This window comes from Hyperolius riggenbachi, chromosome 5, assembly GCF_040937935.1.
Source record: "Hyperolius riggenbachi isolate aHypRig1 chromosome 5, aHypRig1.pri, whole genome shotgun sequence".
Classification (NCBI taxonomy): domain Eukaryota; kingdom Metazoa; phylum Chordata; class Amphibia; order Anura; family Hyperoliidae; genus Hyperolius; species Hyperolius riggenbachi.
In genome coordinates, this window is record NC_090650.1 from 40,501,809 (window position 1) to 40,518,486 (window position 16,678).

At 44.8% G+C, this 16,678-nt stretch overlaps 1 protein-coding gene across 3 annotated transcripts in view; it reads left to right on the forward strand.

Moving 5' to 3' along the window:
- Positions 1–16,678, forward strand: part of ADAM22 (ADAM metallopeptidase domain 22) — a 378,095-nt gene that overhangs the window by 275,656 nt on the left and 85,761 nt on the right. For all 3 annotated transcript variants that reach the window (XM_068235530.1, XM_068235532.1, XM_068235533.1), the window contains exons 15-21: positions 1,674–1,773; positions 6,347–6,418; positions 9,159–9,251; positions 11,406–11,486; positions 13,482–13,532; positions 15,170–15,233; positions 15,888–15,993. In XM_068235530.1, the coding sequence (XP_068091631.1) occupies positions 1,674–1,773; positions 6,347–6,418; positions 9,159–9,251; positions 11,406–11,486; positions 13,482–13,532; positions 15,170–15,233; positions 15,888–15,993 (567 nt within the window). The remainder of the gene's footprint in view (positions 1–1,673; positions 1,774–6,346; positions 6,419–9,158; positions 9,252–11,405; positions 11,487–13,481; positions 13,533–15,169; positions 15,234–15,887; positions 15,994–16,678) is intronic.

Sequence of the window (16,678 nt, forward strand, 5' to 3'; positions counted from 1 at the left end):
GATTTTAAAAGATATCTTAATTGTAGCGGACCTGAACTCAGAACTTCCTCTCTGCTCTAAGACATAAGCAACAGCATAATACCCTAAAGGGATACTGTAGGGGGGTTTGGGGGGAAAATGAGTTGAACTTACCCGGGGCTTCTAATGGTCCCCCGCAGACATCCTGTGCCCGCGCAGCCACTCACTGATGCTCTGGCCCCGCCTCCAGTTCACTTCTGGAATGTCAGACTTTAAAGTCTAAAAACCACTGCGCCTGCGTTGCCGTCTCTTCGCTTCCGCTGATGTCACCAGGAGCGCACTGCGAAGATGCAGACCATACTGGGCCTGCACAATACGCTCCTGGTGATATCAGCGGGAGTGAGGACTTGGCAACGCAGGCGCAGTGGTTTTCAGACTTTAAAGTCTGAAATTCCAGAAGTGAACCGGAGGCGGGGCCGGAGCATTGGGGAGTGGCTGCGTGGCCACAGGATGTCTGCGGGGGACCATTAGAAGCCCCGGGTAAGTTCAATTTATTTTCCCCCGACCCCCTACAGTATTCCTTTGAATAAAAATAATTTTTTTACAGCTGATACAAATCCTGCAATAAATCTGCAGTGTGAATACTCCCTGCTTTCATGGAGCAGACAAAGGGTTAACATCTTGTGTTTACAAATTAGCTGCTTTGACAAGGCAGCCAGCTGACACAGCTGAGAGATCAAATTACAGCTTGTGATTAGTCACAGATGAGGGGGAATTAAACAGGCTAAACTCTCTAAATACATACAGTGGGCATTTCTCTGTTTTCCTTCTGTCCTGTGCAAAAGTTCAGGTCCTTTTTAAAGTGGAACTGAACTCAGAACTTCCTCTCTACCCTAAAAGCTTAGCCACAGCATGATAACCTTTAGGGGGGGGGGGATCTTCATTACAATTTAGGGATATCGTTAAAAAATGAAGTTTTCCTCATTTCACTTTTGCAGGGAGCATTGAAAGGGTTAAGCCTCAGTGTTTACTATATGGGGAGAGCTGCCTGGGCAGAGCTCCTCTGCAGTCTATTCACAGCTGCTGATAAGAACTTATTAGACAGGTTGATCTCCTAAACAAACACAGAACACAGAGCAGTGCATTTTTTTAGTAAATATATGTAGAATAAAGACTTTTTCGATGCGGTAGCCAGAGTGCCCCTATAAGGTAGCCAGAGTTCCCGCGTAAGGTAGCCAGAGTGCCACCATAAGGTAGCCAGAGTGCCACCATAAGGTAGCCAGAGTGCCACCATAAGGTAGCCAGAGTGCCACCATAAGGTAGCCAGAGTGCCACCATAAGGTAGCCAGAGTGCCCCCATAAGGTAGCCAGAGTGCCCCCCATAAGGTAGCTAAAGTGCCTCTATAAGGAAGCCAGTGTGCCCTCCCCCGTAAGTTAGCCAGAGTTCCTCCCATAAGGTAGCCAGAGTGCCTCCCCTGTAAAGTGGCTAGAGTGACCCCATAAGGTAGCCAGCGTGTCCCCATAGGGTAGGCAGAGTGACCCCATAGGGTAGTGCTAAAATGAGTCACTACACCGCAGATCCTCAAGGAGAAGCATTGTAGTGATGCTGATGATTGAAAAGGCATTTTATTGACAAGTTTGAAAATATCACCCAGGAGAAAAAGTGAATTGCATGTGGGCCCTGGTGTATTGTACAGTGTGATCCTCTTCCACAGATATTATCTTCCAAGCAAGTTTTCCAACTGTGACGTTGACGAATACCATGAGTTCCTGAATAGTGGAGGAGGAGCCTGCCTGTTCAATAAGCCCTTAAAGGTGCGTGTGTTGATTTTATACACAATAATGTTGTGTTTTAAAGTGACCCTGAAGTGGACTTAAAGGAAACCAGAGACGCAAATACAGAAAGATTTGATACTTCCTCCTGCCCCATAAGCACCGCTGAGTCCCTCTCTGTCCTCCCGAGTGCCTCCATTCTGCCGCAACCAGCCCCTGAATCTAGCTCAGTCGCGTCAGTCGGGGTCTTCTGCACATGTGCAAAGGTCTGTACATGCGCAGAAGAACCTGACTGAGCCAGATTCCCGAGGCTGATTGCAGGTTAGACTCTGGCATTAGTACTGGTGTCTCCTTAGTACCATTTTAATGATCTAACAATCCAAAATGCTGGAGATACCCGAGCAGGGTCGTACCTAGAGGGGAGCAGCTCCTGCAACCGCAGTGGGGCCCAGAGCTGTGGGGGCCCAACTACTACTTCACTCCCTCCAATAAAGGGGCCCATCCTTCAGATCTGGTGTTTTTGTGACTACACTTGTTATGGGTGTGAAGATTAAGATGCCCACGCTTGTTTTATGACCCTTGTAAGATGGGCCCCAGACTGTGTGTGTCAACAGGGGTAGTCAAGAGAAAGGGTGATAACAATTCGAAGGCCCATCAAAATTTTGCTGGGGCCCCCATGATTTGTAGTTATGCTCCTGTTCAAGGCAAGGGGGAGCGGAGTTCTACTTACCTGGGGTTTCTTCCAGTTCCCCGCAGTCTGTCAGGTCCCACGGAGTCCTCCTGATCCCCCCCCCCCAAGTGTGCCGCTGCCCCCTCAGAAACTCTGTCTGGGCTACTGCGCATTCACGCTCCCACCTATAGTCATCCTTGATCATGCTACTGGGTGCGTTTGGCACATGTGCAGTTTACAAAGACTTGTAATAAAAAGTGCTTCATTTTTACAATAATTATATATAAATGATTTAGTCAGTGTTTGCCCATTGTAAAATCTTTCCTCCCCCTGATTTACATTCTGACATTTACCACATGGTGACATTTTTACTGCTGGCAGGTGATGTCAGTGGAAGGAGATGCTGCTTGCTTTTTTGGCAGTTGGAAACAGCTGTTATTTCCCACAATGCAACAAGGATCCTACAGTGTGATGTCAGCACCTCAGTGCTGTGAGGCGCTGACATCACACTGTGGGAAGGGTTTCACCACAATATCAGCCATACAGAGGCCCCCTGATGATCCATTTGTGAAAAGGAAAAGCTTTCTCATGGGAAAGGGGGTATCAGCTACTGATTGGGATGAAGTTCAATTCTTGGTTACGGTTTCTCTTTAAACTGCACCCGGAAAGAATGATCCCGGCCACATGAGCACGCAGGAGGAGGTGCGCAGCCTGGCCCAGGCATGCGCAAATGACGAACTTTTGGAGACGGACAGAGGCACACTGATCGGGAGGATTGTGAGGGACCTGATACTCTGTAGGGTGCTGGAAGAAGTGCTGGATAAGTAAATCTGAATCTAAATTCCCCAACCCCCCGCCAGGGACGGATCTAGGGGGGGGCAAGCGGGTCTCTTGCCCCAGGCGCAGTTTGTTGAATTCTTAAAAAGGCGGCAAAATGTGGATGGGGAATGGCAGTTTAGGCGCCAAAACCTGACCTTGCCCCAGGCGCAACTTGGGGCAACTTGGTCTAGATCCGTCCCTGCCCCCCGCCACCCACCTTGGGTTTCAGCAACCAAATCCATAATTTCCTTTACCCCAATGCATTGTCATCCCTCCTCCCCCTCTATAGAGACAGAATGTGTTGCCCAGCCACACAACACCTCACAGTGCCATCTGCAAGGTTAAGTTCGATCCTGGCAGGCAACACAATTTGCGCTCAGATTGCATGTGTATATGCACCTTTAGCCACTTCACTACCCTGCTCATTTTCACACTTCAGCTCAGCTGTGATTACTTTGCAAATAACTTTAGTAATAATAATCACAACTAAATGATCTATATATTGTTTTTTTAGGACAAATAAGGCTTTTTTTGTGGCTGATATTCGTTATTAGTAATTACCTTATTTTCTATGCATTTTAAAAGGAAAATAAAGAAAAAAGTGAAAAAATACACAATTTATCCACTTTCGTACATTATAGCTTTAACGTAAACATTTCTATTGTACGTTAAACCCACACATTTTATTTGTCTATCCCTCCTGTTTATTTAAACAGTTTATTTGTTTTGAGAATGTATCAGATGTAACAATTAAGTAATGTATACAATCTGCTACTGTCTGCTCCTGGAATGTGTATTTTACACTTATTTACTAATTAACTCTGCCATTGAATCTTCTGGGAGGAGGAGAGGGGTTTGCTGTCATTATTTTACAAATCTGTAGTGATGTTATCAGGTCAGAGATAAATAAACAGTATTATCTAAGATTTTGTAGGGAGAAGAGTGCATAGACTTTCAGTCATAGGGACAGCAAGTGGTTAGCGTTTCGAAAGAAAGACTCTTCCCTTTTACCTTTTAACCAACTTGAACACAACTGATAGAAATTACCGGGGAAATTGTAGTGCACAAGATCAATTATTTCATAAAAAAAACCTTATTGTCAAAGAATAAAACCTAACTTTTATTAAAAATACTTAACATTCAAGAAAAGGCTAAAAATGCACAACCGACCTACTGTATATATGATTCCAAGATGAAATTAGTAGTTCTGGAAGCAAGGGGTAGAGAAGAAAGAACAAGACTGTAAAATAAGATCAGGATGAGGTTAAAGGGAACCTGAATTGAGAGGTATATGGAGGCTGCCATATTTATTTCCTTTTAAAAAATACCAATTGCCTGGCTGTCCTGCTAATCCCCTGCCTTAGCCACTACTGCAGCCAGAGATCAGCAGGACTGCCAGGTAATTGGTATTGTTTAAAAGCAAATAAATATGGCAACCTCTATATACCTCTCACTTTAGGTTCCCTTTCTATAGAGGCGTAAATAACTCTCTCACTGCAATCACTGCAAGTAATCTCAATCAGTTATTCAAAGTAATGTTTCTTTGCTTTGTTCTACTGCTATATAGAGACATGGGCTATGTGCATTGTTTGATGTGTTATATATTGTTGTATACTTTTACACTGCCACTTTATATTAGGCCTCTGAGAAGTATGTAACCTCATCCTCCGCTGATCTCATTATTTTGCAACTTTGATCTTTTTGTTCTCTCTTCTCTAACCCTTGCTCCAGAGTTCTTACTTTCACCTGGGAACCTAATATAGGTCTGGTGTGCATGCTGAGCCCTTTTTCTTGAACTTTTAATGTTATTAATAAAGTTACACATTGATTTTTGCCAATAGAGTTATTTTTTTGTTTAAACCGCTTTTATTGAAGAAAGCACGTATCTACATATAAAACCTAAAGGGTTTGATTCACAAACGAGCACTGCTTCAGCAAAGCTCGTTAAAAACAATTTTCAGCCACTATGCAGGCTACTCTCGCTCCTTGCAGCGAAGCGTGCCTTTCTTGTGTTGCGCAGCGGCCGTGCTAGTGAAGTATCCCGGTCTGGATATTTCACAGCAGCGGCCGGTATTTAAAGGAATGCGTGTAACTAAGTAAGGCATGCTACACTGCAAGGAGCGAGCTTAGCTTGCATAGCGGCCGCTAATTGTTTTCAAATAGCGCTTGTTTGTGAATCAAGCCCCAATAACTTTATCAACCAATGTATCACCCATAGGTACAGTTGTAGGCAACCATTTGCCAGAACTCTTAAAAGCCAAACTGTTGTACGATAGCCAGGAACTTCAAAGGACCTATACAAACTTAAACTGGCATAATGCAAAACAAGGTTAGAAAAAGTTTACTGAAGGACAAAGGCCGTTACAGGACATGGTTGGCCAGGGAGTGAAGTCCCCATGCCTTGCAAAATGTTTTTTTTTTTTTTAATCAAATCATTGATATTGTGTATGTATGTATGGTTTCACTAACCAATAGGGATGTGCAGGATCTCTGCTCTCTTTACTCTCTCTTCCACTTTGCTTTATTATACTCAAGACCGAACTTATACTCTTAGTGCCCCTAGGCCAACTTTCTTCCCTGCTCCCTTTCCTTGTGCAGCAGTGCCTCCACATTCCATGCGCAGCCCCCTCATCCATATCTAACATACATACACATCAGCCCTTTTCTTCCATGTACAGCTATCTTGGGCAGGAGCACCCCTCTTCAATGTGTATTTGCCCATTTTCAGCCACTCTTTTCAATTTACAGCCGCCTCCTCCATATGCAGAAGCCCCTCCTCCATGTCCAGCCACCCTCTTGAGTGGAGCTGCCCAAGGCTCGGGCCTTTGCGGCCTTCCCGAAAATCTTTCTACTATAGCTATACTATAGCTGATAGAGGATAAAATAATTTTCATTATAAACTATCTGTTAATGTTTTCTTACAGTTTAGTATGAGTTGATGCTTTGGTTCAGTATAGATTTAGGAGAACTGAGTGTGTAGCCCACCTTATTCTTACCTCTGTAAGCTCTGCATTATTGCTGTCACCATCCAGACACGAGTTCTGTGCGCTGCTGTGCAAATGCCTCATCCACCGCAAATACCGTTCTGCATTAACTACTATCATGATCTGTGTTTTATCGTTGCAGCTTTTGGATCCTCCCGAGTGTGGCAATGGCTTTGTGGAAATCGGTGAGGAATGTGACTGCGGAACTATCGAGGTGCGTGAGGGACTTGGGGCAGGAAGAAAGAATGAGCTGGTTCACACAAAAGCAGGGGCGTAGCAATAGGGGTTTCAGAGGTTGCGACCGCATCGGGGCCCTTGGGCCAAAGGGGCCCCGAAGGGCCCTCCCTCAACTACAGTATTACCTCTCTATTGGTCCTGTGCTCATAATAATCACTTCTATAGATACTTTGAATAGTGGTAATCATTAACAAACTCCTCCCCATCCCCTTCTTGCACCTCTGACACTGTAGTTGCCATTGGCAGGTTTTGGTGCGTCGTATCAATTGTTATGTATAGAGTGCTTGGGGGGCCCCATTGTAAAATTTGCATCAGGGCCTACAGCGCCTTAGCTACGCCACTGCACAAAAGGCTGGCTGGACGGCTAATGGCGGCTTGTTTAGCTATTGCTAAACACTTCTCTACTATTGAGTAGGAAAGTGTTGTGCATCGGTTTCCAGGTGCTTTGGTGTGTTTTGAGCCACTAGGGACATGAAATGTGTGAGCTCAGCCAACTTTGGTCCAAGACTAGGTGGCAGAGTCTATCTCAACATTTACACAAACGCTGTCAACTGCCATCACCATAATTTAAAAACTGATTCCATTTATTTGAATGAAACAGTGGTCGATCACTCCTAAACAGTATTTATAGTTGTTGCGCTTTTCTTCAATTAATGTTTAGCTGCAAGAAAAAATTGTGGGTTTGCTCCACCCCCACCGACAATTGACCAAGTTAAAAATATATAGTTTTTTCTGCGCCTATCGAGAGTACATAATTTCCATCATGGTAAAAATATATAAACATTTATTAATATAAAAAAGGAACACCATTTGTTGATTTTTCAATTAACAAATTGCAGTACACACTTCACACGCTCCATGTCAACCATCCATACACCTGAATCTGACTACCACTTTGCACAAAAGCCAGCTCTACTGATAGCCCCTCTGGCAATCCTCAGCCGCGCGTATATGAACAGACAGATGTCTAGATTCGGCGCAGTGTTGCTGTACTTGCGGGAAGGAGATACGGGTTAGCCATACCTCCCAACTTTTTGAGAGGAGAAAGAGGGACACTTAAACCACGCCCACACCCCTCATCATGCCCGCGTCACAACCCTAGTTACACATACCATAAAGATTTCATAAGAAAAATATGTTGTTTTAGAATTCAAACCACACTGGTCCTTTCTATCCTGGTTCATTTTCCTTCATATTAACATTTTAAAATTAGCAATAAATACATTTAAAGGATGGGAATAAAGTTTAGAGTCAATCACATACCTTTTTTTAGTAGAGAAATATATATATATTTACAGAGAAACAAAGACAGACAAAGAGACAAAGTCCTGAAAGAGGGACACATAAGGAGGAAAGAGGGACAGAGGGACAGGGCTCCCAAAGAGGGACTGTCCCTCCAAAAGAGGCACAGTTGGGAACTATGGGGTTAGCGGATGAAGCAATGAGCCTTAAGATTAAAGCACTTTGTCATTGTGTAACAAAAATTGACACCAATGCTACCTATAGCAAAATTACTATCGTTGTCACATATATAAATGTTGTTTGATTTTTGTTGTTTTTTTGTGTGTATTTTTAGCTTATAGAAAGCCAAAAGAAGAATTTGAGAGCCCACAATAGTGTAGTATGTCAAAGTAATGTGGGTATAGGTTTTTGTGGTAAATAATACTCACAAAGGTAGGTTACCACACAGGCATCTACTGTATTGGCAGGTGGCAAACATGAACCTGACCCCACTCAGGTTAAGAAGTCGCTCTCTGAAGAAAGGGGCAACACAGTATGAAATAGTGGTACAACAGAGGCGCTGAGAAGATTATGTAGACTTAGGCTAGTTACACACCAGGACGTTGCGTTTAGGGGACGGTATAGGGCACATAACGTGCCCCTAACGCAACGCCTGGTGCTCTCTGGTGTGGACGTCAGAGTGAGCCGCGTTGTGCAGCTCACTCTGGCGTCCGTGATGCCATGATGCGTACTCTTGGACGCATGCGGCATCACGTGGTCCTGCCCGGCCAATCGCCGCACAGAGCGGCCGCTCCAGGAAGTAAACACTGCACGTCACTGAGTGCAGTGAATATTAATTAGCCATGTGCCCGGCCGCTCTCTCCTCCTCCCCAACATGACTGAGCATGTGCAAACAGTCTAATGCGGCTTAGCCACGGAGAACGCACAGCATGCAGCACTTTGCTGCGTTACAATGTAACGCAACGTGGGCAGTGTGACCAGCCCACTTGTGTTACATTGCTGTGCGTTGGGGGAGCGTTACAGGCTGCACTAACGTGCGCCTGTAACGTCCCTGTGTGCAAGAAGCCTAAAAGCAGTTTAAAAAGGAAGGTAGTGGTGGACTTACCTCCCCATAAAAGATTCGATTTGTTTGATTTCAAATAAAAATCACTATATTATAGAACTCCAATGTGCAACGCGTTTTGCAGGTATAACCCGCTACATCAGGCAAAATCAAGGAGGAGTAACTGAAACAAGTTCTGTAACAGGCCAAGTGCCGCTGTGCTTTTGTTTTCAACTACTTACAATGGTTTATACAATGCAGTAACATGTAACAACAAAAATATGTTATAATAAAAACAGTACAGTACATGTTGTACATCAAGACAACTTTGCATGTATGAAACATTGTAAGTCGAGTCATTTGTAGGCAACTGTCTGTATACGGCTGGGTATGATATCTGATATGATCTGTTTGTCCTCCTCTCGTTCTGCAGGAATGTGCCATAGAAGGGGGTGAATGCTGCAAGAAGTGTATGCTAACAGAAGGCTCACAGTGCAGTGATGGGCTGTGCTGCACCTCATGCGAGGTAACTGCACTATATGCAGCTGTCTTAGTGAAGCACAGTAAAGGAACTCTGAAAAATGTGAATCAGGTCACTTCAGCGTGTGCTCCTTCCCATGCTGCGCCTGGCCTGGGTACCACCATAGATGTTAAAATGTCTATAGTCGCACATTTTAAACGTAATTCAGGTGCCACTCAGAGATTCCCTTACCTGTCTGTCCGGCTTGTTTGAGGCACAGCAAGCGGGACAGAGAGGCAAGGGAATCTACAGAGCTGAATGTGATGATGCTGCTGTCTACGCTCTGCTATACCATAGCCCAGGGCTGGGCTGAGGCAGAGGGGAGAGAGGCTCCAGCCTCGGCGCAGTGTTGGAGGGGCACAAATCACTCATCTATCATTCCCCTATTGTGTTTGAAGCAGAGAGAAATAAGAAAAGGGGATACATGGCAGTGACTGCAAGCCAGATAACTAGAGATTAAGGTTTTGGGGGCTTTAGGGGGCCTCTAATGCTGGGAATACACGGGTGGATCCAGCGGCCGATAACCCGCCAGATCGACCCCAGCCGCGTCCCCGTGGATCGATTACCACTCGTCCCCGCCGGCCCTTCCTTATCAGCGCTCGATTCCCTGCCATTGTCCGCCGGCGGGAATCGAGCGTGCGGGGGTCGAGCAGCTTGATCGGGCCAGCTGAACATTATCAGCTGGCCGGATCAGCTAGTCGATACACGGTACAGAAACGTACCGTGTATCCCCAGCATTAGTCTAATAGGAATCAGTGTGTGTGTGATGGCTGGGGTGGGGCGCACTTTGGTGTCTCAGCCTTGGGTGCTGGAGGACCTTGTTCTGGCTCTGCTATACCATAGCCACCACAGAAACCGGGCACAGCGGAGAGCCCTTGTGGAAACAGCACCTCTGTTTTGAACTGTGGCAGCATCTATGGGGCAGTGACAATGTTCCCCTCTCCGCACCTCCTTACCCAGGGGACACAGGCCATTCCTAGAGCTAGTCACATGTTGATGCGGGTATGCAGAGACGTAGGAGACAATCAGAAGTTCAGCAAAGGAAGGGACTGCACCACCTAAATGAGATAAAATGCAATTCTTCATACGGTAAATATACCAGCAATGAATCATGCATTAAAAACCAATTAAAACCATACAAAGGATCCCAATTAAAAGGGAACTGTGCAAACAATACCTCCTCACTACAATGAACCCTTGTTCCTGAAGTGTCTGTTAGAAATCATTGATCCCTAATGAGAGCAGTACGTGGTAACCTCTGTCGGCTACTGCTACAGCACAACTTGAGTCATATGAAGGGTTGAAGTGGAATAAAACTCAGAACTTCCTCTCTATTTTTACTGTGGAGGGGGCTATACTCAGGGGGAGGGGGATTAATCACTTTTCCTGATTTTGAAAGTCACTGGGAACCTTTAAAATAGAAAAAAAAAAGCCAGAAACTTACCTAAGGAGAGGGAAGGCTCTGGGTCCTGATGACCCTTCCCCCTCCTCTCTTGGTGCCTGTTCCAGCGCTGGCTCCCCCATTAGCAGTATTTGACTAAATTAGTCAAATACTGCTCTCTCCGCCGCCGAAAGGAGGCTTCAGTAGTCTTCGGGGAGCCCGAGTGCTCCGAAAGACGGGCCACTGCATACGCGAAAGCGCCCTCTCGCGCGCACTCATCCATGCGCAGTATGGAGCCACCTGTCTTCATGAGGACTCGGCTCCTGATGACTTCCGGTGACCCCCGCAGCGGGGGATTCAAACGGAGGAGCTACCGCTGCAACGAGGGCATTGGGAGAGGAGAGGGAAGCTCATTAGGACCCAAAGCCTTCCCTCCCCTTAGGTAAGTATCTGGTTTCTTTTTCTTATTTTTTTGTTTTTTAAAGACTCCCATTAGCTTTAAAGGAAAAGTTACTGTACTCTTTCAGTATATCAAAGTACATGTTGGCATTCATGTTCTCTCAATGATCTGTAGCTCTCCAGTGCCGGCAGCACTCGTGCAACCCCAAACCATAACACTTCCACCGCCATGCTTGACTGTGACTTTTCAAGGGAGTTTGGTGAGAATGAGGGTACAGTAATTCTTGTGGAGAGGGTTTAGTTATTGATACCTTCAGATTTACTATTGAGCAGTTGAATTTTTCATAACATTTTATGCTGTCATTTGGTTTCTCTTCAAGTTTAACCCCAAAGGAATGTTATGTCGGGAGGCAGTGAATGACTGTGACATCCCGGAGTACTGCACAGGAAATACCAGCCAGGTAAATAACCAATCTCTATTCTTCATGCTGATGTGGATTTCCTCTTATAAGTTCATAAGTGAGAGATTTTGTTTATATTTCTTGAGTGAACCTTTAAATCCATTCTTTTAATGTGTACCTGAAGTGACATGACGAGATGAACATTTGAATACACAGTCTCAGTCCTACATAGAGCTAGGCTGTGTTCCTTTTTTCTTATTTTCACTGTAAGGGTTAAGAATTCAGGGCCCATATGTAATTAACTTTTCCTCCTCTGTTATCTCCTAGGAGATCATTTTCAGCTTCTCTTTGAGTTTTCTGCATTTTACTATTGAAAAAAATACCAAAAAGTTTTTGAAAAGATACTATCACAAATATTTTAAGTATTCTTGCTTGCTGGTGGCTTAAATGTCATTTTATGACAAAAGCCCATATGCAATTAACTTTTGCTCCGGGGGTTTCTCCTAAATGAATGCCTTTTAATTCACCAGCAAGCAAGAAAATACTCAACAACATTTTGCTAGTACTCTTTTGCCAACTTTTAAGTACCTTTTTTAATTGTAAAATGCTTAAAAGTTATTTTAAAGAGCATTTGAAAATTATCTCCTGGGAGATAATGCTGAAAAAAAAGTGAATTGCATATGGGCCCAGGTCTCTCTAAATTACTCTTTCTCTGCAGCACAATTCTCAATAACTACAGTTGTAGGTCTCTGTGTGGCTGAGAAATCAGATCTGAACGCAGGGAAGTGATAGCAAATTCAACAGTTCAGTAGTTGCCTGTAAGGGAGCTGAAAAAAGTTGCAGATTTTGTAGACTTTAACTTCTAATACAGAATATACCTTGGGATTCCAGGACAGTCCTATTTAGGAGTAGGACGATAAATACAATAATTTATTTCATCAGTTTATTTTCAGTTTTGCTTTAAGGGTCCCTGAGTGGTGGGCAAAAAAGAAAACTGGACTTGCCTGGGGCTCCCTCCAGCACCACGTAGCCCACAAAGCCCCGGGCATCCTCCTGGCCCCTTCTGCGGCTGCGGTAATGCAGAGACTTCGAGTGAAGTTGCGCATGTGTACCCCCACATGCACCCAACGCATTATCACGCCGGTCGCTGTAAGAGTCCTGCGCATGCACGGAGGAAGCCCCCAGGTAAATCCAGTTTCCTTCTTTTGGCCGTCGCTCAGGATCCCTTCAAAGTGAACCCCGAGCCTAAGCTTCGGTCATAAAGGAAATACTTAGCTAAGAAGAGAGAAGCCTCTGAATCATACAGCGGCTTCCCAGGTCCTCTTCGCTCCTCCCTCCGCTCACCGGGATATCGGGGCTGCGCTTCTCCTCTGGCATGGGTGTGGCTGTTCTGCCCCCGTGCAAGCAAGGCCACGCCTGCACAGTATCTCGGATTGGTTCATGAACAAATGGCTGCAGCTTACTAGCGGCACAAATCTGAGGTGTGTATTTAGCTTAAAGGACAACCGAGGTGAAAATAAACTGATGTGTTAAACAATTGTATCTATCCTCCTTCTCCTAAAAATGACTTTTTTAGATATCCCACAGTTTTATTTTATATTTAAATTTATTTTTTAAGTTTTAACTGTTTCATTGTCTCTGGTTAATGACACCTGCATTGAAGTATGCCAGAGCTAAAATCTATGAACTATTGACCCTTCTTATCTCTTTCCTGCTCTCAGAAGTCATTTACTGACAGGAAAGTGTTTCTTTTATGGCTGTAGTTACTTATCAGTAAGGGTTATGCTATAGTCTGATCCAGTCCGACTCGGTCCTGACCTGGACAGAAACTTCCACTTTGCTTACCTGATATTTAACCCTTTCAGGCAGAGAAAGAAAAAAAGGAGCACAGCCTAGTTATTTGTGTGCTAGGCACTGTACACATACACATCTATCTCATCATGTCACATGTCACCTTGGTTGTCATTTAAAGATGTGGAGTTACTGTTTACTACTAGCATATGTGACAATCCTTCTGATACAACTCTTCTGATTTCAAGTGTACTTTTCTTTCAGTGTCCATCAAATATACATAAACTGGATGGATATTCCTGCGAAGATCAGGAGGTAATTCTACAGTTCATCTCATAAGATATTAAACAAAATAAGTTTATAAATATTTTGAAGCCTTTTAAGCATAGTGTCTTGTGATTTTGCTCATTGCCAACAAAAAGCTTGTTTGTAGGGTATTTATCTCTCCATCATGAATCTCCTCTCACCTCCCTTCCTCGCCTTTTTTCTCTGATTTCCCAACCGATTACCCATGCCAACCGCTTCCATGCCTTCCCGCCACTTTTCTTACTCTCTCCTCTCTGCTACTCGTCTCTCTTTTCCCTTTTTCATTCCTCTTCCCTCTACCCCTCCCCTCTCTTATCCTCTTGCCTCTTTTCTCCTCTTTGTAACCCTGCTATTCTTTTTTTCACTCCATTCCCTTAACCCCTCCTCTCTTTTCACGCCCCTCCTTTCCCATCCGTTCCTTTTTCTTCACCTTTCCTTTCACCCCTTTTCTCCCCTCTTCTTTGTATCCCTCCCTTGCTCCCCTGCCCTCCTTTCTCTCCCCTTCTTTCTCTTTTCTTTGACCTCTTGTTTCAACATTTTTCTTTTTTCCTCTTTTCAGAAAACCTCCCCCCTCCCCCCATCCTTTTCCGTTTTCTTCCTTCTATTTAAAGAGACTCTGTAACATCAAAAACATCCCCTGGGGGGGTACTCACCTCAGGTGGGGGAAGCCTCCGGATCCTAATGAGGCTACCCACGCCATCCTCTGTCCCACGGGGGTCTCGCTGCAGCCCTCCGAACAGCCGGCGACAGACCCGACTGTCAGTTCAATATTTACCTTTGCTGGCTCCAGCAGGGGCGCTGTGGCTGCTTTCCTCTCCGAACTACATGGAAATACCCGATCTCAGTCGGGTCCGCTCTACTGCGCAGGCGCCGGAAACTTGCGCCTGCGCAGTAGAGCAGACCCGACGGCGATCGGGTATTTCCGCCTACTTCGAAGCCGACAGCCGTCAGAGCGCTTGCGCAGGAGCCGGGAAGGTAAATATTGACGTCATCTTTCTCGGAGGGCTGCAGCGAGACCCCCGAGAGACGGAGGACGGCGTGGGAAGCATCATTAGGATACGGAGGCTTCCCCCACCCGAGGTTAGTACCCCCCAGGGGACCTTTTGCCGTTACAGAACGGAACTTCATTATTGAAAATAATGTAACAAAAAAGTGCTTAATTTTAACACTAATTATGTAAAAATGATTCAGTCAATGTTTGCTCATTGTGAAGTCTTTCCTCTCCCTGATTTACATTGTGACATTTATCACATGTTGACATTTTTACTGCTGGCAGTTGATGTCACCGAAAGGGAGATGCTGCATTTTTGGCTGTTGGAAACAGCTGTTATTTTCCACAATACAACAAGGCTCCCACAGCTTGATGTCAGAACCATGGTCCTGACATCACACTGTGGAAGGGGTTTCACCACAAAATCAGCCATACAAAACCCCGTGATGATCCGTTTGAGAAAAGGAAAAGATTTCTCATGGGAAAGGGGGTATCAGCTACTGATTGGGATGAAGTTCAATTCTTGGTTACAGTTTCTCTTTAACTTACCCCTTACACCATTATCTTCTATTTGGTTGTTTTTCCCCTGGCCTTTCCTTTTTCCTCTTTCATTTTTCTTTGCTGTGTCTCATTTCCTCTGTGGTTGTCATTCTAGGGTCTCTGTTCTGGAGGGAGATGTAAAACCAGAGACCGGCAGTGCAAGTACATCTGGGGCGACAGTAAGTAGACACGCAAATCCTTCTTAATCCTTAAATATGACACACACAAACAATTCCTTTACAATTCTATAATCACTGCACTTTTAAAGTGGATTTGAACCCTTGCACAGGACAGGAAGAAAACCTAGAGAAATGCACCCTGTATATATTTAGAGATTTTAGCCTGTCTAATTCCCTCTCATTTGTGACTAAGCACAAGTTGTCATTTGATCTCTCAGCTGTGTCAGCTGGCTGTCTCGGCAGAGCAGCTAGTTTGTAAACACAGGATGTTAACCCTATGTCTGCTTCCATGCAAGCAGGAAGTAGACACACTGCAGATTTATTGCAGGATTTGTATCAGCTGTAACAAAGAAATGTTTTTCTGTAAAGGTTATTATGCTGTTGCTTATCTTGTAGAGCAGAGAGGAAGTTCTGAGTTCAGGTCACTGTAAAAAAAATGTTAACCCTGTTAGATGGAACCAATCATTCCATGATTCAACTAAATATAATATACAGCCTGAACCATCACCGGAGGCAGCATCTCTGCTCTGACTACAGATTTGATAATTCTAGCAGTTCTGTGTATTAGACATATACTGTATATCCTTTACCCTGATTGGCTGCTGCTTGTAGGATGTTGTCATTTTTACATGAAACACCTGCTTTGTCTTACAGAGGTAGCAGCTGCTGACAAGTACTGCTATGAAAAGCTGAACATCGAAGGCACTGAGAAAGGCAACTGCGGCAAAAACAAAGACATCTTCGTACAGTGCAGCAAACAGTAAGAAGCAGCACGCCTACATTTATTGTGTTTTTACACTGTGCAGGTACAGACCCACTATAGAGGGGAGGTGCTGGACTGCCTCAACTTCACAGGAAACCTGAAGTGAGAGGGATATGGAGGCTGCCATATATATCTCCTTCTAAACAATGCACATTGCCTGATCCACTGCCTGTAATACTATTAGCCATAGATCCTGAACAAGCATGCAGATCAGATGTGTGGGTAGGGCATCTGAAAACAAAAAACACAGAGACACCGGGATCCCCAATAGCTTAGTATGTTACAATTAAAGCAAATGGTGGAGAAGAATGGGTAGTCACAAAAAGAAGTTGCAGGCGGGTGGAGATGCACAAAACCGACGGGTGTCCAGTCAAACTGGACGTGGTCGCTCTCTTGTTACAAAATGGCTCTAGATGGTTGTAGGGGTAGAAAGCCCTACCCAAAAATGCTTCCTCTCCCAAAGGAGGGTGTGTGACACAAAAGGGGATAAGAGGTTCTCAGATGAAGATAAAACTGCGTTAAAAAACAGTTAAAATAAAAGGGGTGAGGTGGCTTACCTCAGGGGCGTAACTAGAAGTCCCCGGGCTTCCCTGCAAGAATTTGAGCATGGCCGTTTTGGGGGGGGGGGGGGGGGGGAGAGGCAGGAGGGTTCGCAACATGAGCGGAGAGTTTTGCACATCAG